Raw genomic sequence first — 26,410 nt, 5'->3', positions numbered from 1 at the left:
TCTGACGATAAGTGGGGCACGAAATATTGCACTGTCATAAAGGGGGCGTGTCTAAAAAAGTTAGAGAATGAGTGGGGTAAACTAAATCTTAAATTTCAAAAATGAATGAACAACAAATAAACTCTTCTGAAGCCTGTGCTGAACCATTTCCTACACCACGGTCAGAGCTTCATTTTAAATCTCTGACCAGTACCGAGGCTTGGTGCAACAATTTCAAAAAGAAATTCAAGTTTCCAACCAAGGTTTCATCAAACTTGATCACGCACTTGTTGAGATGTTATCCCAATCTTACCTCCAATCTTGACCAAATTTACTGGGGCCGGAAATTTTCGCACCGTCATGTTCATCAAATGCAATTTAATACTTTCCGAGCAGGTGAAAATGTAAATGCGAACCAAAATGTTGTAATTCGTAGTTATCAGGAGGTTCTTTCCTTTTGCATTTATTTTAATTTTACACATCTTAACGGTATCATCCTCATCGCTGACCCATTGCCAATTACATTTCATTATCCTCACTCAGCTCTCAGTAGCCTTATCGTTTGATTACATTTCATGGACTGTCCTGTAACCTAACCGCTGTTAGTCGCTCAAACTTTTGGCTGTTAACAGTCGCTTGAAACATTTTTCGGTGTTTTTAGCGTTAAGTAGTCTACTGATGATTAGGAATAGTTCGAATACGTTCGACTTTTTTTAATTAAAGGGTATTCTACGTATCATGAGTGAAACATGAATAGCTTGAGATCGTTGCTAATTACGTCGCTACGGCTGTCAAAGAACACCTCTCTACCGAATCAATTACATGTTTAACATAATTTGTAATTGTAATTGTAATTGCAATTACATACATGTTCAGCAGTAATTGTAATTGTAATTTAACTGAAATATTGTAATTGATCCCACTCTGGTTCTGGGTCGATTAGCGGAATCGAATTTATATTTTCGTAATCAGTACAGCAGCAGCTTTCCATTGATACCCGTTATATCAAATTCAGCGCTCGGCAACCTGGTAAAGAATGGCCGTTAAATTGCCTAACTATAGAACCAGAGCCTTTCAGGGGTTCGCCCTTCGCACCATCCCTAGTATGCTAATTAGCAATTATGAATAAAATTATAGCGTAGTCGCAGTAGAACACATAGAACATACCTGCGGGTGTCTCAGTAGAAGCGGCAGAACTACGGAATGTTGTGGTAGCATCATAAGTATTCGATGTTTTTGTGGCAGTCTCAGAACTATCTGCGGCTGAAAGCGAGGATAGTAATATTTTCCGCAACTAATGGGATGGACGTCCTTTACCAAAGACTGGCGTATGCTATAAATGTATGGGACAACGCATTTCGTAAAAGATGCAATGGTGAACTAGACAGGTAATTAACAATTATTGATACACGTTTTATCAAATTCAGCGCTCGGCAAACTGGTCAAAAACGGCCGTTAAATTGCCTAACTATAGAACCAGAGACTTTCAGGGGTTCGCCCTTCGCTCCATCCCTAGTAGGCTAATTACCAATTATGAATAAAAGTATAGCGTAGTAGCAGCGGAACATACCTCTTGGTGTAGTGGAAGCGGCAGAACTACGGAATGATGAGGAAGAATCATAAGTATTCGATGTTTTAGTAGCAACCTCAGTGTCTGACCTATCTATGGCAGAAAAGTGAGAACAGTAATAATTTCCGCCACTTATTTGACGGACATTGGGGACCCCTCACTGAATAGTGGCATATATATGTAGACTATGGGGTGTTGCAAAAAAAATCGCAAAAACCCATCGGTGAACTAAGTAAGCATCGGTGAACTAAGCATCACGTAACTGTCAATTACGAATAAAATTATAAAGTTGTCACATTGGAACATATACCTGTTGGTGTCGCAGTAGAAGCGGTAAAACTACGGAATGTTGTGGAAGTATCATAATTATTCGATGTTTTTGTGGCAGTCACGGCACTGTCTGTGGCTGAAAGTGAGAATAGTAATAATTTCCTCCATTTATTGAATGGAGACACCTCACCAAATATTGGCGTATATCCAATTTATTGGGTGTTGTAAAACATTTAGGTAAAGACCTATTGGTGAACTAGACATGTAATTAGCTATTATGAATAAAAATTATAGCGTAGTCGCAGTAGAAAATACCTGTGGGTGTCTCAGTAGAAGCGGCAGAACTACGGAATGTTGTGGAAGGATCATAAGTATTCGATGTTTTTGTGGCAGTCTCCGAACTATCTGCGGCTGAAAGTGAGGACAGTAAAAATTTCCGCAACTTATGGGATGGACGTCCATCACCAAAGAGTGGCGCATGCTATATATGTATGGGACAACGCATTTCGTAAAAGATGCAATGGTGAACTAGACAGGTAATTAACAATTATTAAAAAAATCTTAGTGTACTCTCAGTGGAACATACCTGTAGGTGTCGCAGTAGAAGCGGCAGAACTAAGGAATGTTGTGGAAGGATCATAAGTAGGGATGGTGTGAACGCGAGGTTCACGTTCGCGTTCTGTGTGTGAACCTCGGAAATTTAGAGGTTCGCGTTCACAACAGAACCTTGGTAGGTTCTGCACTGTGAACCTTTTTCATATATAACAATTTTCACTTCATTATAACATCGTTGGTTCAAATTTATTGCATTTCAACCGCAGGCCACTCCATGCATGGCGCTGGCAGCATAAAATAGTCAACACTAAACGAGCATGCACCTTGACAATCTCAAAAGTTTTACTTGCTTTGTTGCAAAAGTTTGCTCGAAAGATCCAGCATTCCGTTTGTAAATATCTAGTGACTCTCTGCTGCGAGCTTGACCCGCAATCACAAAACATCACGAGAGAAATAAGCTATGTAGTCAGCGAATGATGCTTAGTCGACCAATCAATGAGATTGATATCGTTTTCTGATGTAAAAAATCTCGCAGGCGCACGGGGTCAATCTTGACTTCATGTAAAACCATTAAAACCAAATCGGTGCAATTGAGGTGTTGGCTATTGCTCTATATCTTGTAAATGGGGTAATATCAGTAGCAAGCATAGCTACCCGGTTCACCCTATGATCAATATAAATGTAGCAATACTCGGATGCCGAATACATTTTCCGGTCTGTCATACGAAAAAGGTGATTCGAGTCTGATTGGAGTCAAGTCATGACTCGAGCCATCCCAACACTGCTACAAGGCTATATCTGCATCTTCCTTGCCCGGCGGCATATGCACATCATGTGATCATGGTATGCATATGCGCAGATCGTGTGTATGTATATCATGATTCGGTGTATATGCTGCAAAAACATCAAAGACAAAAATTCACTTTCCTTTCCTTAGATTCCCTGGTAAGCCCTCGTCGAAATTGTTGGAAGATATTGATTTTATGCTATTATTATATCATTTGATTGCCCCAGTTGATATATTTGGCGACGTTTAAAACGTCAATATATACTTCAGCATTATGATGTTATGTTGCCTGAGTCGTCACCAGGTATCGTGTACATTAATATAGGCTATCATTTCATTGAAGGATAGAGTTGGAATTAGCAATATGACGTCACGTGACGTCATGAAGTTCACGTTCGTGTTCACACAGAACCTTTCAAAAAGGTTCGCGTTCACACGAACCTGAACCTTTCAGAGGTTCACACCATCCCTAATCATAAGTATCCGATGTTTTTGTGGCAGTCTCAGAACTATCCGTGGCTGAAAGTGAGGATCGTAACAATTTCCACAACTTATTGGATGGACGTCCCACACTAAATAATGGCGTATATAGCCTATGTATGGGGCAAAGCATTTCGTAAAGGATGGATCGGTGAACTATACAGGTAACTAGCAATTATGAATAAAATTCTTAGTGTAGGAGTCACAGTGAAACATACGTAATGGTCTCGCAGTAGAAGCGGCAGAATTACGAAATATTGTGGAATGATTATAAGTATTCGATATCTTTGTGGCAGTCTCAGCACTATCTGTGGTGGAAAGTGAGAATAGTGATAATTTCCGCCACTTATCACTCATTTACAGTCCAGATCGGACGCAGCCGATAGCATTGCCATCAAATACCTACTCATTATCAGGGCCGGGCAATATCGAGTACGGGAGTTATTAGATTCTGAATCGAGAAGTGGGCTTCGAGTCAGAATGAGTATTCGAGTACCACTTATTAATACAAATGACGTGAAAATGTCAAACATGTACCGGTTGTGCGACCGCAGAGAATATAATGCCTGTCCTGCATCAAGTTAAATATTATTTGGTTATTTCTTCGACCAAAACTGTTTCATTCAACTTTGTGACAATGCCGTGGATTGATCACAACCTTACAGATATGTCATTTCCACAACAGAATTGTACAAACTAACCATTTATTTAGTTGATAGTCAACTATAACTAACGGTTTTTGAGTAGTTCTAGTTCTAATTCTAGTTGCTGACTTTGAGAATTGAATAGTTATAGTTCTAGTTCTAGTTGCGGATTTTGAAAATTGAGTGGTTCTAGTTCTAGTTGTAGTTGCAGATTTTGAAAATTCAGTAGTTCTAGTTCTAGTTGCACATTTGAGAAATTATTAGTTGCCGAACAACTAGAATACACGTGTCGTCGTTTTGGGCGAAATGAAATGCCGGTGTTCTGTTGAATGATGTTTGTGCAGTCATTGCTTGCTCAGAGCCATGATTGCTAACAGTGACGTAGCCTGCGGGTGGCTTTTTGGGGTCAGAACAGTGGCGGCTCGTGACAATATCGGGTGGTGGGGCAAGGGCTGCGAGCGACTTTTATCAACATGACGTCACAATGGCGTTTTCCAACGTAAAAAAGTAACTTTAATATGATGGTCACATGAATTTCCCGACAACAGTGATTTTAACGTAGGTGCCGCGAGAGGTTTGCCGGTGAGCCGTGACTTGAAGTGTGGTAACAAATGTTTTATTCATTTTTTTTTAATCAAAGGATTATTTTACATAATGTACGTGAACTAAGAATCGTCCCTATGCCACGAATCAATTATCAGGTCATCCTTAGTGGCATGCGTTATGATTTCATGGTAGAGTTAGAGATTACGCAAATCGATAGGCCGTCCGAAAGTGTTTCGTACACGATCCTGGTGTGTTACGACCACTGAGCTGGTGGTTACGAGTTACGACCAGGTGATAGGCAACCAAAGCGGAGGTACCCGGCGTACGATTGGATCAATGGACTGGACAATTTCTATCATCATCATCATTGGTTTATTAGCAATTTTATCAGTTCAATACACCACAAAAATGCGATACAATGAAAAGACAGGAATATGTCGAAGCGACAAGGAGTAGTCTTCTAGACCTTTAATTTTCGCTCTAAAGGCAACTGCGTAAACTAGCCTACGTACGGAGCAAAGATTCAATACGATTCATGTTCGCACTTGACTTGACCAGACTAATTCCAATGACTAGAACTCGAGAGATTGCGTAAGCCTAACTGCAAAGGTCAACGACTTCGGACACACACGCAATTGTTATCTCATAGATTGGGCCTGTCATATTGAATCCAGAACATCAATTTGAATGGTCTTTGAAGAACTAAGGACAGCAGCCTCGGAACTTCGGTCTCGGAACAACATAGTACATTTTGGCCTTGAAACTGGAGATTGTGACGCAACACATACGGCTTACTGTCTGCTGCCAAATCGCCGTTGGAAAATATATTAATCAATAAATACATGAATGAAAGCCGTAAACTTAGCATACTGTTACATGAAATCATCGAGAAGTAGCATTCGCAATCTCATAACCCATTCCGGCATGGTACACTGTCAAAATCAATACAAACAGACGAACACCGAACTTTGAGTAAAATAGATCGAGGAATAGGCTGATCGAATGATCAGCTGTTAGCCGACATCGAAAATGAAATAGCTATCGCATTTGACAGGGGATTGTAAGCAAATGGTTTGAAGGCCACAATTTCACAGTGAAATGCACATTGGCGAACATAAAATTATGTGAATATTTGAATGCAAACCGAGAATCTTAGTTAGCTGTTTCATGCGATCATCGAGATATACCATTGGAAATATCATCACCGATCTCGTTATGGAACGCAGACTAGATTAGCACAGACAGACACCGGCTTTTCCGTGAGATCCGCAATGATGTAGGTAGGCTAAGTATCAGATCAGCGCGCATCTCTACCATACTCGACCTCGAAAACGAAATAACTGCCTCAATCATTGAGCGTCAACTTTAAGACTTGGCACCGCGTTCGATACTAAAATCAATACATACCGTGCAAAAGCTCATGACAGATCTAGGTATGGAACATCGTTAAAATCAATAGAGACCAATAACGGCTTTTGCGTAAATTTGTTAGCGATAAATGAAGAGTCAGCTCTCACTCGACTTTGGAAACGAAATTACCACTAGGGCTGGGCAAAATCGAGTAACTGAGTGATTCGATTCTGAATCACGAAATATACTTCGAGTCGAGTCGAGTAATCGAGTATCACTCCTTATGACGTCATTACAGAATGTAATACGTCAAAGTTCAAAAATGTACCGTTTATGCCACCAGAAAGAATATAATTCCAGTTATCCATCTCATAAAAGATATACTTGGGTATTTTTTCGACCATACCGATTTCATTCCGCTTAGTGACAATTGTGGGATAATCATGACTTCAGAAATGTGATACGTCCACTAACCTTCGTAGCTTTGTACCATATGTTTCGTATGCTACGATACTACCAATCAAGGTTTCAAGGCTTGGTGGAAAATAGTATCAGATCTATAAATCATTCTCGTTGATAAATTACCTTTCAGTGGTGAAAGACGTATAATTTCAATACTCGAAAAAATCGTCTTTTACTACTCGACTCGAATCATCAAAATTAATACTCGATTCAGATTCGAGTACTCGAATCATTGTGCCCAGCCCTAATTACCACCCACATAGTTCAGTGACAAACTTAAAACTTATTACAGCGGTCGATACTAACATTAAGACTTACTGTGCCAAATATCATGACCGATCTCGGTATGGAACATCGTCAAAATCAATGGAGACCAATACCGGCTTTTGAGTAAAATCTGTTTGCTGTACAATGTACATGATAGATCAGCACACACTGAACTTCGGAAACGAAATTACCACCCTTATCTTTGAGTAGCAAGCCTGAAACTTGGAGCAGTGCTAAATACTACCTTCACGACATATCGTACCAAGTTTCAAGAATTATCATGGTGCGAAACACCGTCAAAATCGACATATACCAGCAAAGGTCGAGTCAACGCATATCACGGTAACCGAGTTCAGATATAGATACGATTGTTACATCACACCTTAAGGGCGACAGGCATAGTTGCCCCACTTGCTCGGCCATTTTACGAATAGGAGAGAGTAAATCACCGTTTCTTTATTGTGAGCGGCTTTGAGAGAATAGATAGTGAAAGCTTGTTATGAGCGCTACCGGGGCAAGCCCCGGCTAGGCATTCACAAAGCGAAAACACAGAAGAGAATTCGATTTTCGCAGAGACTTCGCTATGTATGGGCATTTGTTAGCGAAAGCACAAGAATAATGCGGGTTTCGCCGTGATCTCGGTATATACTGATTGCTGTGCGTCTATAAATGGTTAAATTGTTATTGAACAGAATTTTAGGTGGGGCAATGCCCCAGTTGCCCTATAGGACGAGCCGCCACTGGGTCAGAACCTCTACCGTTTCAAACTCGAAACCCCGTTTTTTTTTGAAATGTCGATTCAATGTCTGATATTCCCGATAAAATAAAAATTAATGTGTTGACTAGGAGAATGAAATCCAGTTCTGTACGGTTCTCAACCTTTAATGACTTGGGAACCCCTAAGTCACAGATGGACAACTATTTTTCTGAGAATGACAGGCAGGAAATACGTTGGCGAGCTAATTCAAAAGTTTGCACTGTATTCTGCGGTGTATTAATTTCTAATAATTTATAAATAGAAAGCATTGAATTACGTGGTTAACACAAGCTTCTGGGTGGATGTGTAACTATTGGGCAACCAAGAAGTTGGAGTTAAAGTACAAAATTAGTATTCATCCCACGTAATTATTCAGAACAATAGTAAACAAGAAACGTTGTTAACTCTTTTTAATAACACCAACCCCTAGACTCGTCCTTCTATTAAGACACCAAAATGTATGGGATGATACAGCTTGGTCGCTATCCCGAGTAGCGTGTAGCTTGGTAAAATCGTCCTATTGTTTTGGTAATTACGCTGCCAGGTTTTCCGAATTCGTCTTCTTGCAGCCTCAGTCGAATGACTGTGTGCTTGTGTCAAAATCCCGACTTAAATTAATCCATCATTACGCCAAGGATCGGCTACCCCTGGCACGGTGCCAACAGTGGCATGCAAGATGATTTTTCATGACACGCTAAATGATTTGTTGCGCATTATTATAACCATGTTTCTTGCAAAAAGTGAAACAAAAGTTTTCAAAATGAAAAAAGCTCGAAGGTGAATCAACATGAAGTAGGGTCTTTTAGGACAGATATTATTTTTCTTCTATTATTTAGCTCGCTGGCCGTAAAGTGCTCAGGTCTGCCCTAGGCTAATCTACAAGCCTTCGGGAAACCCTAATTTTCAGTTAGTCACAAAACAAAAAGTCTACCACATGTGTGCACTGTGCATAGCATATGTGTTGTAATCTGCATGACTACCAGTAAGGCTAGTCGGGCAGACTTGTACAAACTACCCATTTAGTTAGTTGGTGGTCATGTAACTAACGGTAGTTCTACCTCAAGTTCTAGTTGCTGATTTTGAAAATTGAGTAGTTGTAGTTCTTATTCTAGTTGCGGGTTTTTAAAATTGGTTAGTTCTAGTTCTAGTTGCGGATTTTGAAAATCGGGTAGTTCTAATTCTAGTTCTCGTTGCGCTTTTTGAAAATCCAGTAGTTTATACAAGTCTGTTCCACAAACGTGCGGAGCTTTGTACTATGCCTATTGTCTATGGGATTCGTATGCTATGATACGACCAATTGGGGTTCACAGCCTTCCACGGTGGAAGATAAAATCTGTCGTCGATAAATTAACTCTAGCGACTCGAATCATTAAAATTTATACTCGATGCAAATTAGAGTATACGCGAATCATTGTGCTGAGACATTCTCGTAAATAGATATAGTTTGAAATCAGATAAGAACCTGGTAGCTCTCAACATAGTACATATTATTCTACTTTCTAATTATAATTTATATTGTACACGAGCTTTCGAGCCGCCGCCCCAACATCCAGTTTTGACGCATCATGGCATGTGCGATAGGGTACGCATTCCGTCGGTAATTCCGAGCGGTCTGTCTCTTCTACTGCTTTTAATTTAACTCAGTTTTTCTCAACCGGCGGTCCGTCGCTACTTTACTGTCGGTCCACCAAATATTTCTGAAATTTATATCTCATTTTAAAAATTCATAAAATTGGACCCTTTCCATCAATTATAGAGTAGACATCAAAGTCTAATCCGATGCTACTCAAAGTGAACCATATGCCCCTCGGGACGGTTTGGAGAGACAGGGTCTGAAAATACCACAGGGCGATTGCACTAATGTGCAGATAGAGGGCGAAAATGTTGAAACACTCAGTCAATCATAACTAAACAACGACGTGGACTCAACCCAGTCCGTAAGGGGTGAACAGATTAAATCTGGTCAATTTACTTTACATTACACCACCAATTGTTCTCAAAATATGGTTCCATTCTGATTTCCATACCGGTCAGCGAAAAGTTCATATAGTTTTTCATAACAGTCAAGGTTAGTGATGAACATTAACAAGAAATCCAGTAACTCCCTTTAATGAAAACATGTATGTTACTGCCTTACGGCACATACCTTATAGTTACATCATAAGTCTATGAGCTGCAATCAATTTTTTCAGTGTCAATTGTTATTGTTTTTTGAAGACCGGTCCGCCATGAAAATTCATTTTGAAACCACTCCGCAGATCAATAAATGGTTGCCGAGCCCTGGTTTAACGGATGTAATATTCGCCGTATTTCATGACAAATAATCGATATTCTGTAGGTATTATGTATTTGTGCAATCCCAAGTCGAGTGTATTGATTATACTATACGACAACATGGTTTAATCATTAATGATGTGCACACCCCAGCTATGGGCCTATTGCAAAAATCGGTTTGATGTCATAGTCAAATTTGTCTGATATTTCCCTGTATTTTCATTTGTAATTCATAAGGAGCCATAGAAAAATGATAATCCGTTTTGATGTCATAATTGCATATTCGTGGCGTAATGGTGAAAAGAAAGAAAAAACAATAAAATGAATGTTTTAAACAAGGTCCATGTTTAAACAAGTTTGCTTTGAAATAAATTTTGTTTTATATGCAACCCTAATTGTATCGCTGAGTACTTGATGCTTAATAGCATTTTGTATCGAGCTTCACAACTTTCATGGTGTGCATGGAGACGAAATATACGATATCTCAAGCATCTTTAACAAGGCTGTGATGAGATAAGAATATGAGGCCAATCAAGACCTCAAAGTAAATATACGAGTTGCTTGAGAAAGCTCGATATATTTGAATCAAACAATGCCGTCTACATTTATGACATCGAAATCCTATCAACGGAGTTCAGTGAAACACCGGACGTTACCTTGAAGTTTCTTGAAAAAGAATCGATCTTCTGTATATACATTATTATGTAAATAACCAAGTCTAGTGTTTGCTCAAAACTATTGGCCTAGTCTTCATATCAAACAATAGCGATTACAGAAATGACATCGGAATCACCAATTCAACTTATCGGTGTAACTGGGGAGGCGTCAGTAAATACGCATTCTAATTAAGACTGCGACATCGATATTTGTTAACCGGGGATTTATTATTGTATCCTCTATTTAGATCTAATCTTTCGGGCTTTGCTGTACTAGCATAGTGTCCTATATGGTGTCGAGTATACATCACAGATATAATTGATTAGTAACCTGCTCTATGAAGGTTTCAGGCCCTCAGCCTGAAATCAATTAACACTTCCTTGTTAATTTTGAGGGGGAACCTACAATTCCAATGACATACCCGCGCAATTGAACTTCACGATCGTTCTGTTTGGGGAAGATTGAATTACAGTCTTCCATCGGCTTTTTGTGGAATATTACCATTCACTCTACATTTGCCAGTTTACTTGGGTAATTTTTAGTATTATTGTAGTAATTATTATGTCAGCAAGGACTCACCTGACGTGTCCTAAAGACAAGGATTCTATAATAAATATGGCCCATGTCACCACGGCTTACCTTCGCAGTAAGTTCCATCCCCGGTGTACCCAGTGTTACACGTACAATCGAAACCCGGACTTGTGTTGTTGCATGTTGCGTTGTTGGAGCAATTATGCGTGGCCAAGTCACATTCGTCAGTGTCTACATCAAAGATATAATTGATTAGTAACCTGCTTTACATAGGTCGCAGGCCCTCAGTCTTAAATCATATACCAGTTCCTTATTCATTTCGAGGGGGAACCTTCAATTCTATTGACATACCCGAGCAATTGAACTCATTGCTCGTTCTCTTTGGGGAGAAAGATAGATCGCATTCACATAGGAAATAGTTGGTAGTGCGACTTGTGCAAGTTGAATTGATTTGATATTGATTTGATCGATTTGATATTGATGAGTGCCGAAAATTCATTTCCACAAAGATATATTGGTGGCGAATGTAATATTAACGCGAAACGCTTCCGACGACAGCTTTTGGTGTGAGATTTCAATGAACATATCACGTCCAGCCTATATTCATTTCTATCTCTCATCTCATATTGAAGTTATATAGTGACTTTATAACAGGAGAAAATGGATTTCGAGGCGAGCATTCAATTCCTTCATTGGAACGGATTCGGAAAAAAATTCAGAAATTTCTATTTCAAACGACAGTTGACTAATTTGCTGAGACTGACAACTCCACATCGCAAAATGTTTTGCAAACATTTCGAAGTCACCCTGTTCGATCTCCAACATTTCGTTTTTTTCACAAAACCCAACAAAACAACTCTAAACAGCAACATGTTGCATCAGCAAGCTATTGGCAATTTGACAAACATATTTTTAAAAAAATATAATAATCAGGTTGTCATTCATTTTACAAATTTAGAGGCTTCGCGGACCCCCTAGAAATGCTTCACGGACCCCAGGGTCCGCGGAACCCCGGTTGAGAACCACTGACACAAAGGAAGAAAATCGCAATAAGCATCCTCGCGATGCAGTCACAAATTGATTAAATATTTGGAATTATACCATGATACTGTGACAGATTGAATACATCGTGTGATTTTGCAAAATTGTTCAATTGATGTAAATAGAACCAAACGCTGCTTCCCACTTGACAAAATTAAAAATATTTGCAGTGTAGCTCAGCTGCTTAGGTCGAACAAATGATTGAGAAAGAGTGCAAGTCCTATACCTTGAATACTTGACTAAGTGCATGAAGGGACTTAAGCTATTTGACTGTTTTCTAAATTTCGTTTTTGACCTATGTTTTCTAGTAATGAGATTGTGTGTGATTGTAATCAGTATAGTGTGTAATGAGAAAATTAGTAAGCTACATCTCTGTATTAGTTGCTGACTCATACACAAGAGCTACACTTCGATTGTTTTATCTACATTTTAATGATACAGGATTGGATCTATGTCATCATTGAATGATTCAAACTTATTAAGGTATCAGAGAGTCTATGGTATAAAAACATATAAAATAAAAAGGAAGGATATTTAGAAAGGCATTCTTCCAGGTTAATTGCATAATGAATAATTCTGTGCCCCAATGAAACAATTTTGCATGCCATGGTTAATCGTATGTTTGCGTATGTTTAATGGTTATATGATATGGGGATGGTCATTAATCGTCACTGTGGCACATCATTTTCGAAGGAAATTGGTAATGCAATCGGAGTCGGAGTCGGTATATTAAATGTGTGGAGTCGGAGTCGGACCTGCAGTTGATATAATGAAGATGTCCGGAGTCGGTGGTAAATTCTACCGACCCCACAGCCCTGCCTAAACGATGCGTTGAGAATTGACAAATATTCATCTGATATTAACTTTTGATGAATATGACAAAAATCAAACAGGAATTACAATCTTCCACCGGCATTTTGTGGAATATTACCAGATGATGAATAGGCGCATTCACATGTACCAGTTTACAAGTAATTCTAAGTATTATTACAATAAATAATATTATATGAGTAAATCCTCATCAGACTTGCATTATATACGAGGACGCTGTATAGCAGGGGCGGGCAACTTCTCCAGCCGGCGGGCCCGATATAGGAAAATTATGTACTTGGCGGGCCGGATTGCTGAATCGATGAATTCGCCCATTTAGCCACATATACAAGGTGTAAATCGTATTTAATGAATGTATTTAACGACAGCAACGTCACTTCAAAGCCATTTCTCGCCGGTAATGACGAAGACAAGGTGAATTTGAGAACAGCATTGTCATACAGGCTAGGGATGGTGTGAACCTCTGAAAGGTTCGGGTTCGTGTGAACGCGAACCTTTTTGAAAGGTTCTGTGTGAACACGAACGTGAACCTCGTGACGTCATGTTGCTAATTCCATCCCTATCTTTCAATGACGTGATAGCCTATATTAATGTACACGATACCCAGCGAAGACTCGGGCCACATAATGTAGCATTGCTGAAGTACATATTGGCGTTTTAAACGTCGCTAAATGTATCAACCGCGGTTATCAAAGGATATAATGATCTCCAAAAATCACTACATTCCATCGCTTTGCCAACAATTTCGACGAGGACTTACAGGGAATATAAGCTTACGCCTTAACGGTCTTAGCCAGACCAGACAATGTGTCCGGAATCTGAGTATTGCTACATTGATATTGAGCAGAGTGTAAAACGGGGTTCTATACTCGCTACCGATATAATAAACAACAAGTTATATAGCAGTAGCCAGCACCTTAATCGCACGGATTTGGTTTTATTGATACAGTAAGATATGAAGTCGAGATTGACCCCGTACGCCCGATCGATTTTTTACATCAAAAAACGATTTCAATGTCATTGATTGGTTGAATAAGCATCATTCGCTGACTACGTATATCGCTCGTGATGTTATGTGATTGCTGGTCAAGCTCACAGCAGAGAGTCACTAAATATTCACAAACGGAAAGCTGGATATTTCGAGAAATTTTTGAATACTTTGTTGCGCCAATGGTAGACGATATATAAACGTAATACCTTGATAGCTTTCACACTCTATTTGACGTCCACTTGTATGAATATAACTTTATTAGTTACACGAGCTTTCGGCAACTTTTGGTAACAAAAGAGCAAGTACAGGTAAAACTGTTAAGGTTGTCAGGGTGCATGCTCGTTTTGTGTTGATTTTTCATGCTGCCAGCGCCATGCATAGAGTGACCCGCAGTTGAAATGCAATAAATTTCAACCAAAGATCTTATAATGAAGTGCAAATTACAATTTACCAAAAACGTTCACAGTGCAGAACCTACCAAGGTTCTGTTGTGAACGCGAACCTCTAAATCTCCGAGGTTCACACACAGAACGCGAACGTGAACCTCACGTTCACACCATTCCTAATACAGGCGCCGCCATGTCTGCTTCTCTCTGATCAATCAACTCACGCAGCAATCACTAATTAAGATTTCAAGGCGTTCGATAAGCCCAGTACCCCAAATGTACCAAGATATCAATGCATTAGGTCTGAATAGGTGACGTGATGGCGTCGCTGTTCAACTGTGTGGCCTATTTTATGTCGATATTGAATTCATGTGGATCGCGGCTTCTACGACATTTGAAAAGTGTTTATTTATTATAATTGTGCTCACCGTAAATACTATTTTATTCAAATCCAAATTTTTCGACGGCAATAACTCCGCTTCCACTGGTTGGAATTGAACCAAATTTGGTGAGCATCGTTTCTATAGACAGCCCAACACTTTTATGGGGTGAATAGAAAATTTTCAAATTTTTTATTATTAATTTTTATATAATAAATAGAAACTTACTTCTCCTGTAGCAAAGCGGTTACTGGCTGGAATTGAACCAAATTTTGTGTGTAGGCTTAAATTAGGTAACCTAACAATTTTATCAAGTAGCCAGTACAATTTGAGAAAAAATGTAATTTTTGAAGAGCCCTACTGCTCAGCTTACCTTCGCAATAAGTTCCATTCCCTGTGTACCCAGTGTTACACGTACAATCGAAACCAGGACTTGTGTTGTAGCATGTGGCGTTGTTGGAGCAATTATGCGTGGCCAAGTCACATTCGTCAGTGTCTACATCACAGATATAATTGATTAGTAACCTGCTCCACGAAGGTCTCAGGTTATCAGCCTCAAATAAATTAACAGTTCCTTGTTCATTTCGAGGGGGAACCTACACTTCTATTGAAATACCCGCGCAATTGAAGTTCACGCTCGTTCTGTTTGGGGAAGATTGAAATTCCGTCTTCCATCGGCTTTTTGTGGAATAATCCCATTCACTCTACATGTGCCAGTTTACTTGGGCAATTTTTGGTATTATCGTAGTAATTATTATATCTGCAAAGACTGACCTGACGTGCCCTAAAGACGAGGATTCTATAAAGTGTACTTTGATAGCCATAATAAGTTATGGCCCATGTCACCTCAGCTTACCTTCGCAGTAAGTTCCATTCCCGGTGTACCCAGTGTTACACGTACAATCGAAACCCGGACTTGTGTTGTTGCATGTTGCGTTGTTGGAGCAATTATGCGTGGTCAAGTCACATTCGTCAGTGTCTACATCAAAGATATAATTGATTAGTAACCTGCTTTACATAGGACGCAGGCCCTTAGTCCTTAATCAAATACCAGTTCATTATTCATTTCAAGGGGGAGCCTTCAATTGCATTGACATATCCGAGCAATTGCTCGTTCTCTTTGGGGAGAAAGATAGATCGCATTCACATAGGAAATAGTTGGTAGTGCGACTTGTGCAAGTTGAATTGATTTGATATTGATTTGAGCGATTTGATATTGATGAGTGCCGAAAATTCATTTCCACAAAGATTTATTGGTGGCGAATGTAATATTAACGCGAAACGCTTCCGACGACAGCTTTTGGTGTGAGATTTCAATGAACATATCACGCCCAGCCTATATTCATTTCTATGTCTCATCTCATATTGAAGTTATATAGTGGTTATATAACAGGAGAAAATGGATTTCGAGGCGAGCATTCAATTCCTTCATTGGGACGGATTAGGAAAAAAAATTCAGAAATTTCTATGTCAAACGACAGTTTACGAATTTGCTGAGACTAACAACTCCAAGTCGCAAAATATTTTGCAAACATTTCGAAGTCACCCTGTTCGATCTCCAACATTTCATTTTTTCACAAAACTCAACAAAACAACTCTAAACAGCAATATGTTGCATCAGCAAGCTATTGGCAATTTGACAATTAAAATGAGTTTGCACAGTCGGATATTTCATCTCAGATGACTATGTCAATGATTTAGCTATTATGAAACGAAACTGGCTCATGCTTTTCATAAGTAAAAAATATAATAATCAGGTTTTCATTCATTTTACAAATTTAGAGGCTTCGCGGACCCCCTGGAAGTGCTTCACAGACCCCCAGGGGACCGCGGAACCCCGGATGAAAACTACTGGCACAAAGAAAGAAAATCGCAATAAGCATCTTCGCGATACAGTCACAAATTGATTAAATACTTGGAATTATACCATGATACTGTGACAGATTGAATGCATCGTGTGGTTTTGTAAAATTGTTCAATTGATGTAAATAGAACCAAACGCTGCTTCCCACTTGACAAAACTAAAAATATTTGCAGTGTTACTCAGCTGCTTGGGTCGAACAAATGATTGAGAAAGACTGCAAGTCCTAGACCTTGAATACTTGACTAAGTGCATGGAGAGACATAAGCCATTAGACTGTATTCTAAATTTCCTTTCTGACCAATGTTTAGTAGTGAGATTGTGTGTGCTTGTAATCAGTATAGTGTGTAATTAGAAGATTAGAAAGCTACATCTCCGCATTAGTTGCTAACTCATACACAAGAGCTACACTTCGATTGTTATATCTACATTTTAATGCTACAGGATTGGATCTATGTCATCATTGAATGATTCAAGGTATCAGAGAGTCTATGATTAAAAACATATAAAATAAAAAGGAAGGATACTTAGAAAGGCATTCTTCCAGGTTAATTGCATAATGAATAATTCTGTGCCACAATTAAACAATTTGCATGCCATGGTTATTCGTATGTTTTCGTTTGTTAATGGTTATATGATATGGTGATGGTCATTAACCGTCACAGTGGCACATCATTTTCGAAGGAAATTGGTAATGCAGTTGGAGTCGGAGTGGGAGTCGGTATATTAAAAATGTGTGGAGTCGGAGTCGGACCTGGAGTTGATATAATAAAAATGTCCGGAGTCGGTGGTAATTCTACTGACTCCACAGCCCTGCCTAAACGATGCGTTGAGAATTGACAAATATTCATCTGATATTAACTTTTGATGAATATGACAAAAATCAAACAGGAATTACAATCTTCCACCGGCATTTTGTGGAATATTACCAGATGATGTATAGGTGCATTCACATGTACCAGTTTACAAGTAATTTTAAGTATTATTGCAACAAATAATATTATATGAGTAAATCCTCATCCGACTTGCATTATATACGAGGATGTTGTATACTGTAGGTAATAGATACTAAAACCATGATAAATTATGGTCCGGCTCTGCTCAGCTTACCTTCGCAATAAGTTCCGTTCCCTGTGTACCCAGTGTTACACGTACAATCGAAACCAGGACTTGTGTTGTAGCATGTGCCGTTGTTGGAGCAATTATGCGTGGCCAAGTTACATTCGTCAGTGTCTACATCACAGAAATAATTGATTAGTAACCTGCTCTACAAAGGTCTCAGGCCCTCAGTCTCAAATCAATTAACGGTTCCTTGTTCATCTGAGGGAACCCCCAATTCTATTGACATACCCACGCAATTAAAGTTCACGCTCGTTCTGTTTGGGGAAGATTGAATTAAAGTCTCCCATCGGCTTTTTGTGGAATAATACCATTCACTCTACATATGCCAGTTTACTTGGGTAATTTTTAGTATTGTTGTGGTAATTATTATATCAGCAAAGACCCACCTGACGTGCCCTAAAGACGAGGATTCTATAAAGTGTATTTAATAAACATGAAAGCCATAATAAATATGGCCCATGTCACCTCAGCTTACCTTCGCAGTAAATTCCATTCTCGGTGTACCCAGTGTTACACGTACAATCGAAACCAGGACTTGTGTTGTTGCATGTTGCGTTGTTGGAGCAATTATGCATGGCCAAGTCACATTCGTCAGTGTCTACATCAAAGAAATAATTGATTAGTAACCTGCTCTACATATGTCTCAGGCCCTCAGCCTTAAATCAAGTAACAGTTCCTTGTTCATTTTTAGGGGGAACCTTCAATTCTATTGACATACCCGCGCAATTGAACTCGTTGCTCGTTCTGTTTGGGGAGAAAGATCGATCGCATTCACATAGGAAATAGTTGGTCGTGCGACTTGTGCAAGTTGAATTGTCCCCGCACGCGTTGTGAGTATTGCAAGCTTCGTCCGCCGTCACAGCTGGTATAAAAAAAAACTGCGGATTAACAAAGTGTTTTAACATAACACTATACTACAGGGATTCTTAAATTTATTTGATCGCGGACCCCTTGCAGTTTTATAGGCGATTGCGCGTACCTGTGGCTGGAAGGATATCATATCAAGCATGACTCTATTAAAGCTATTCTGAAAGAATAATTTGGTTTTGAAGTTTCTTGACAACGTAATGCCCTTTGGCAATAAAGCCGGGGTCGGGAACCTTTTTCGACCGAAGAGCCATATTGGCCCAATATTTTTAATTGTAACTTCCAAAGAGCCATACATGTCAATCAAATGTTGCGTCACAATTGAAAAGTCCTGGCGTATCGACAGCACTAATATGTGGGACTCGTATTGTGCGCCATATTTCTCTGCCCATCATGCGTATAGGTGGAGCCGTCACACGCAGTCCTTTCACATTGCAGGGTGTGATAGGTCAGTGACGTGGGTTAGGGGAGGCAAGTGAGGCGGTGCTTCACATGCCATCAGGGATGAGTGAAGGAAAATTGTGAAACCTTCAATGATATGTTCTATCGATGTTTATGGATGGCTAGATTTTGAAGATTTTTATTCCCGAAATTGCCGAGCTTATATATTTATTGTTCGAAAATACCACTACTAGCAATAAATTGAATTGAATTGAAAATAAAGTGCGAAAGGATAGGTAAGGCACAGATGAGGCACAGACGGGCCAAGTCTCACCTATGATAGCGCAACTTATCGTAAATAGCTTAGAATTTATAATCACTGATATTAATCATATGTAATTGTCGCGCTGATTCCGAAAATCCAACTATTGATCGACTTCTGAAGCATTCGGCGTAACTTCACGTTGCGCTACACACCTACATTTTCACGGCGGTGCTAGGAAGCTTACCAAACAAGAACATAGATAGCCGTGGCGGTGTTTTGAATTTGAATTTGTAATTGTGAGTGTCACTTCCAAGGCAGTTTATTTCTCGGCGTCGATCAGGAAGACAATGTGTATTTGAAAACTGCATTGTCTTGGAAGCGTCGCCATGTCTGCTATTTTCTCTGATCAATCAAGGTATCGTACAATCCAAGATTTCGAGGCGCTAAGGCGGGTAAATCGAATGCCCGAGTGGTGTAAGTCACCGGCGGAAACAGCAACTTAAATTAGGGCATTTTGGAAGGGGGTATTAGCCCCTGACGCTGGATACTCTGCTGCCTTCACCATTCAGGACATATTTATTGTTTATGCTGCCACGAGTATAATTAGTCTGGCCGTCATGAAAATTTACCAACAAATTTCAGCAATATTTCTAAATTGAGAACAAAATTTGTCAAAGAGCCATATTTTATACCTCAAAGAGCCATAGGTTCGCGACCATTGCCCTAAAACTATATCGAGGACCACTAAGGGTCTAAATTCCCAACTTGAGGTCATATATTTCAAAACGTCATGATGTATATTCGTGACGCCACGCCATTATTATAAAAAATGCCGTCCTGTGTGCGCTTACACTCTGATGTTACAAACACCTTTTGGCCAGTTCTTGCATCTATTCATATACAAAAACTGGTTATCGTTACTAGATATTATCAATTGGTACTATTCGAGTGCTTCTTATAAATCTGTTTATGAATATCTATCCTATCCATCTATACTGTCCTAGAAGTGCTACGCCATTCGAAAAATAGCTCAAGTCCACCGATTTCTGGGAGTAAAGGGTGGATACCTTACCGGTTAAACCAAACGATATCATAATATCCCGTGTGATGTTGGCACTGGCTTCGTCGTCTTCGAAACGTTTCAATACAGTAGATCCATCATCTGCAACATAGCAAAATAAAGGATGAAAATATAGTTCTGGGAATGATACTGTGTATAGGACATTATCTGGTTTTAAAAACATATGGGCTACTTTAAATTCGCGTATAAGTGGTCAGAAGGTATATAGTCCTGTAGAATTTCCGGTCAACCTAGAAAAAATTCTTATAAAGACGTATTATATACTGTTGGAAAGATAATTTTATCAGCTTTTCAATGATGGGTTTTGTCATTTTTTTTACCTTGGGGAAAAAAGATATGGGGATAAACGTGCTAGGGGGTAAAACACTTTTTTGCCTAATATTAAAATACAATTATAAGCTAAAATACGATACCTTCGTAACAGAATACAACACCATGAATTGAAATATGACTCTCAGCAAAGCAAACTAACAATCGAACAGCAAAAAAATGAAACATAACTTTATTAGGGGGTATTTATCATACGTTAAGGGGGCAAAAGTTGACCGAGACGGAGATAACACTGGTTTACAAATTTCGAAAAAAAATTGCGTCAAAAATTTTAATGATTGATTTTAGGCTAATTTATGGTTGCTGAATTCGATTCTATGCTAATAATGTCTCAATCACGTCAGATTTTTTCCGTATTAAATTTTCTCATTTTCATAGATTAATCAAATTTCAGCTTTCGTTAGAGACATCAGGGTTAGCGTACAATAGCAACAGATCAAATATTGTCATTGAAATCATCTATCATGAAACCTGGGTTGTTGTAATACAGAATGAGTGAGTTTTCGGTGAACTTAAATACAGTGATTATCCATCATCGTTCAATCAGAAGCTCTTTTCGATCCGTAAAATTACAATGGTCAACAAATTAAAAAAAAACACCAAATACCATACTGGAACAGAGGCCGAGATGTTTTTAAATGGGTATTGAGGCTTTTTGTTTGTGTTTTGCAATATTAAACGCCAGTTCTATTTACAAAAAGCTTGACATTTTTGGCGGTTTCTGATTTGCCGCAATATTTTACTATGAACTTGAGCAGTGGTTCTCAACCTTTTTGTATTCGCAAACCCCTTTTGGACCGTCACGGAACCCCGCGGACTCCCCCCCCCGAAGTTTTAGTTCAAATTTAGCTCAATTATTGTACAATCGTCATCTGTCTTGTGCAAATGATAACTGTGGGCTAGTAATAAACAGCAACAAAATTACTTTTCTTGAAAATAACAGCATTCTATTTATGTAGAAATTGGGTTGACTTTTAATATTTCAAAGCTGCAACTGCATTTTTTCGAAATACGTGGTCGTGCCTTTAAAATCTGCGCCTTCGATTTGATATCAACGAGTGCTGAAAATCCATTTAGACAAAGAAAGGTGGAGGCGAATGTAATAATAAGGCATAACGCTTCCGGTGACACATTTGGGTATGGTCGCAACAATGATGACGCCAAAATTGACACACAATCTTTTTTATTGAACAACTTCAAGCCTGTTAATTTATATCTAGCAGCTCATCTTGAAGTTATTAGGGAAAATGGTTATAGGCCTGTATCACAGAAGAAAACGGATTTTTGCGAACATTTTGAAGTCTGCGTGATTAACTTTACTAATCCAACCATTTATTTTTTACGCAATGCCCAATAAAACACCTCTATACAGCCAAATATTTGTATCAGTGGGCTAGTGGCAAATTAGCAACTAAAATGAGTCCACACAGCAGGATATTCCATCACAGACGGCCATCCCGTTGATGTGAGTTCTACTGTAATGAAGCAAAACTGCCACGTGATTTTCCTAATTTGAAAAATATAAATTAGGTAATCAACTATTTTGTAAATTTAGAGGCTTCGCGGACCCTGACCCCCGGTTGAGAACCACTGAACTAGAGTTTGTAGAAGTGAGGGGCGTTGCTACTCAAGTAGTACAAGTAACTTCCTATATGTTCTACTTAATTAACAGTATAAGTAGTAATTTCTAAGACACGTGAAACTACTTCAAGTGGCAGAAATAACCAAGTAGGTATATTTGGTCGGGGGAGGGTGGTCGCATACTTTCGACATTTAGTCGGAGGTGGCTACATACGAAATCGCAACATGTATCTTGTCGGCTAACGCAAAATGTTTATAATGACACAATACCCATTGGTCGAATATTCGAAAATATATTCAGTTACCGTGCTTTAGGGGCTGTTAAGGCTACTACATTTATGAAATCATATACAGCCAACATCGTTGCGGAGCGGACCTTTGTTTGGAATACACCCGTGTTAAAATTAATAACTGGGGGCAGTAAAATTCAAGGTGGGCAGATATCTCCATGACATTCCCAGTTGATTTACTAGTCAAACAAAGCACTAAAACAAAACCCAATACAAATAATTTCCCGTATTGCCAATCACAGATGGGAATTCGGATTGCGTACATCTGATTCGAAGCACACGGTATGAGCCCTTCCCCGATGGCTGTCATAACAACCTTGATTTGACCCCGAATATACCACATGCAATTAATATATATATATGTAGGGGAGATGTGGTACCGATGGATCACTGGGACCGAAAATACTTGAAAAATTCTCCATGATAATTCCATGATTAAACTTCGTGAATTTGTCTACAATTACATGCTGTCAGCATCTTTCCTCACATGCAAAAAAAATCGACCTGCGTGAGTTATGGGGTCTGTGACGAATGATTTACGTTTTAGGGGGTGTAAAGTAAATTTGGATCGACATTTGCATTTTTCTATATCACCTTTCAGACTAACAAACCCGCCATAATTTTTGATGTGAAGTATAGGGCTTGTATCAGGGTATATAATGGCACATCTTTTTTGAGTCAATACCATCCTCGAGTGGACTGTTTTCAAGTCAATTACAATATTTATGGGGTGGGGGGCCTATGGCTCCATAGCCAAATCAAGCAAAATAGATGGACCAACTAATTACTTAGCAACAGAAACTCGCCTACATATATATAGGCTTTATATCATAGGTACCTGTGGTGTTTTATCGCTATTACGAGGTATTTGAAAGTCAAAATGTCGATTTGCGGGTAATATGTATGTGGCATTAATTTTGTAAGTTTAGGCGCAAATCAAAACATGATTTTATGCATACATTTGAGTTGATATAATCTATTTTATTCTTGAAGATCGCGACGAAACATTCTTCATTGGCTTGCTGTAGCTTAGCTTATAGTACACAACAAAACACGTTAACAAATTTGAGTTTTTGAGCGTATGTCTCATAGGTCCCATGGTCGTGTGCCTTTGGACCCACTGGGTGGGGACCGATAACACGTTCGAGCAACAAATTTTAAATGTTTAAATATTTTTTGAAAAGGCGGATATTCATGTAAATGTCCGCGATAGGTAGAGCTTGTATCGAAGTGTTGAGACAGCAAAAGATCCGCTATTCTCGGCTGAAGATTTGAGGGCCAGAGATCATTTTGCAATTTTTGATCCATCGGTACCACATCTCCCCTATATATGGGATTGAAGCGCAAAATTTTTCCAATGGTAAAATCACGACTAGAAAACAGCGACCGGACTTTGACCTCTAACCAGGACCGTAACTGCCGCACCCCAAATCGTCCAATTGGGGTCCCAAGCTCGAAATGGGCCCGAAATTATGTAGGTGAATGAACATAAATTATTTATAGGCCTACATCACTTATTGACAATTTATGCAACTCATTTCAATTTTTTTCGCGCTGGACGCGATTTCATGTTGCCAAATTTTTGAATATTGAGTACCCTTCCCCCACGAAAAAAGCATGATTTATAGAAAATACATATAGGCATTTCGGCATCGACCATTACCACGCCGCGATGCACGAAAACATACGAAATATTTGCCAGCATGGTACTCCGAAAAGTGTGCCAATAGGTCGCCTGCGATAAAACCTTGACCGTGGCAATCTGAACCCCACAGGTCAAATAACATTTCTCAGAGTAAAATTATTTGCCAGTTAAGAAATACCAATTTTCGATAAAGCCACCGCAAACGTTTCTTGGATCTCGCATGGTTTCTTAATAAATTACGGCATGATGTGTGGATGTACGTAATATAGCCATTTTCTTAATTTTTCTGATAAGTTGCGATCAGCGTTTCACAATCCAGTCTCAAAGCATGACCAATTATAGTGTCCAAAGTAGGGTTGCATTTAAAACAAACGGTTTTTAAAACACTTTGTTAAAACCTATTTTAGTCAAAAGCCTAATTAAAAAAACAAAATTGTATTTTTTCAACTAGTAAAATTATACCACAATGGTGTAAATACTTACCAAAAACATGTTGTATGAGCACAATGACAATGAACACCCAATTTACCGACGCATATCGTTATGAGATGGTCGGAACCCTCAAAATAGTCGGTTCAACAGTTGCAGTACAGATATTTTGTCAAAGGGGCTATATTTACCCTATATTTTCAATAGTCAATTTCAATCCATTATGAAGTCACAATTGAATATTCGTGACGTCGTGGCTTAAAAACAAAAAGCAATAAAAAACATGTTTTAAATTAGGGCCTTGTTTTAAACATGGTTGTTTTTAATTGATTTTTGTTTTAAATGCAACCCTAGTCTAAAGGATGTGTGGTACTATGAAATAAGCTCCGAAATAACACAGCGAATCGCCGGTCCGTTAGTAGCCTTTTCTACACTTAACACAAATTGCTGTTTCTTTTTGACTAAGCACTATTTAAAAAAAAGACAAGCAAGGTAAATGGAACAAACCATAGTAAGTAAACAATAACATAATGAAGTTATTACGAACAACGACAGCTCCACTTGCGCCACCCCCCCCCCCTCCCATCCCCCTTGCTCACTCTTATTCCCTGAAACATATATATAATTCTATTTTTGTCTTCATTTATTCTTTTTGCATCTATATCCTGCTTTTCTGTTGATAATTCATTAGTTTTTAGCCTTTTGTTCATATTTTTATGTTAATTTTTTCCCTAATTTCAATTTTTACCCCTTGGCACGTTTTTGGTCACAACTTTTTCCCCAAGGTAAAAAAGTGACAAAACCTATCATTGAAACGCTGTTAAAATTATCTTTCCAACAGTATATAATACGTCTTTATAAGAATTTTTTCTAGGTTGACCCATTTTTAGACCAAATTCTACAGGACTAATAGCATATAACATATTCCTTATCATGTAACAATTCCACTGCTATACTTCAGCAAAATCCTCCGATCAACAATACTGCAAATTGTCGAAAACCAAGTGATTATTAATTTTGAAATCGTGTCGCTGTCATATACAGAATTAAAGGATAAAAAACACGATGCATTCACCGACACCGATGACTTGAAATTGTTCTTACAATTTTAGTTTAGTCAGCCCTGTATGGCTTTGTCAGGGATATCTAGATATCCCTGGGTTTTGTAATGAAAATCTACTAAAATAATGAATGTATTTTGTTCACAATACTCGTCAATGTGACCATGCCATTATTAGTTCATGACCCCTTATCACCGTATATCTGTTTTGACTCTCACGAGATAATCGTTTTGATTACATAAAAACGTGGTTAAAACAATATGAAAACACTATTACGTCTATCTAACGTTCAGAGAACTGAATTGAACGATTCCTGCTGGCATCACTTGCCTTTGAGATTCATACACAGGATCTTGCATACATATAACTGTATCATGGAGAAAAATTCTCAATATATATATAAAAGATTTTTACTGCTAAGCACATTGAGTAAATATAATGCAAATCGAAATACAACTTACTCAACGCAGCTATCCCCCAATCGCATACGGTACATGTGGCTTGCGAAGTTGACGGAAGCACGAAATAGCCGGAAATAATCGATAGCAAAATCAACAACTTCATGCTTTGCATTCCCTTACCACACGTCTATCTTTATAATGTTCTTATGGCGTAGTTATGTATTTATTAGTCCTTCGACGCGGTTGGAGTCTTTTGAAGAGGGTGGGGTGTGCCTACCTTTATTAGTTCGTTGAAAAGAAAAAGAAGGGTATAATTGTTCATTATGATTTGTTTGAAC

General features: G+C 38.7%; 2 protein-coding genes across 3 annotated transcripts in view; both read right to left on the bottom strand.

The window, feature by feature from the left end:
* LOC145433173 (uncharacterized) overlaps window positions 1-26,410 on the bottom strand; it is a 165,919-nt gene that overhangs the window by 79,899 nt on the left and 59,610 nt on the right. The gene's annotated exons all lie outside the window — the stretch shown is intronic.
* On the bottom strand, window positions 1,804-26,410 carry LOC145459685 (uncharacterized). Its single transcript, XM_080338248.1, has 7 exons — window positions 26,133-26,410; window positions 20,327-20,416; window positions 18,460-18,603; window positions 15,615-15,737; window positions 2,135-2,230; window positions 1,860-1,955; window positions 1,804-1,811 (listed from the first exon to the last, which is right to left on the bottom strand). The coding sequence occupies exons 1-7, from the start codon at window positions 26,242-26,244 to the stop codon at window positions 1,804-1,806; spliced, it is 669 nt and encodes a 222-aa protein (XP_080194374.1). The 5' UTR covers window positions 26,245-26,410.

The sequence above is a fragment of the Botryllus schlosseri genome, chromosome 2 (assembly GCF_051294905.1).
Source record: "Botryllus schlosseri isolate E-star chromosome 2, Bs_hap1, whole genome shotgun sequence".
Lineage (NCBI taxonomy): Eukaryota > Metazoa > Chordata > Ascidiacea > Stolidobranchia > Styelidae > Botryllus > Botryllus schlosseri.
Note: the sequence above shows the minus strand (reverse complement) of the source record. Positions and strands in the feature narration are given on the sequence as shown.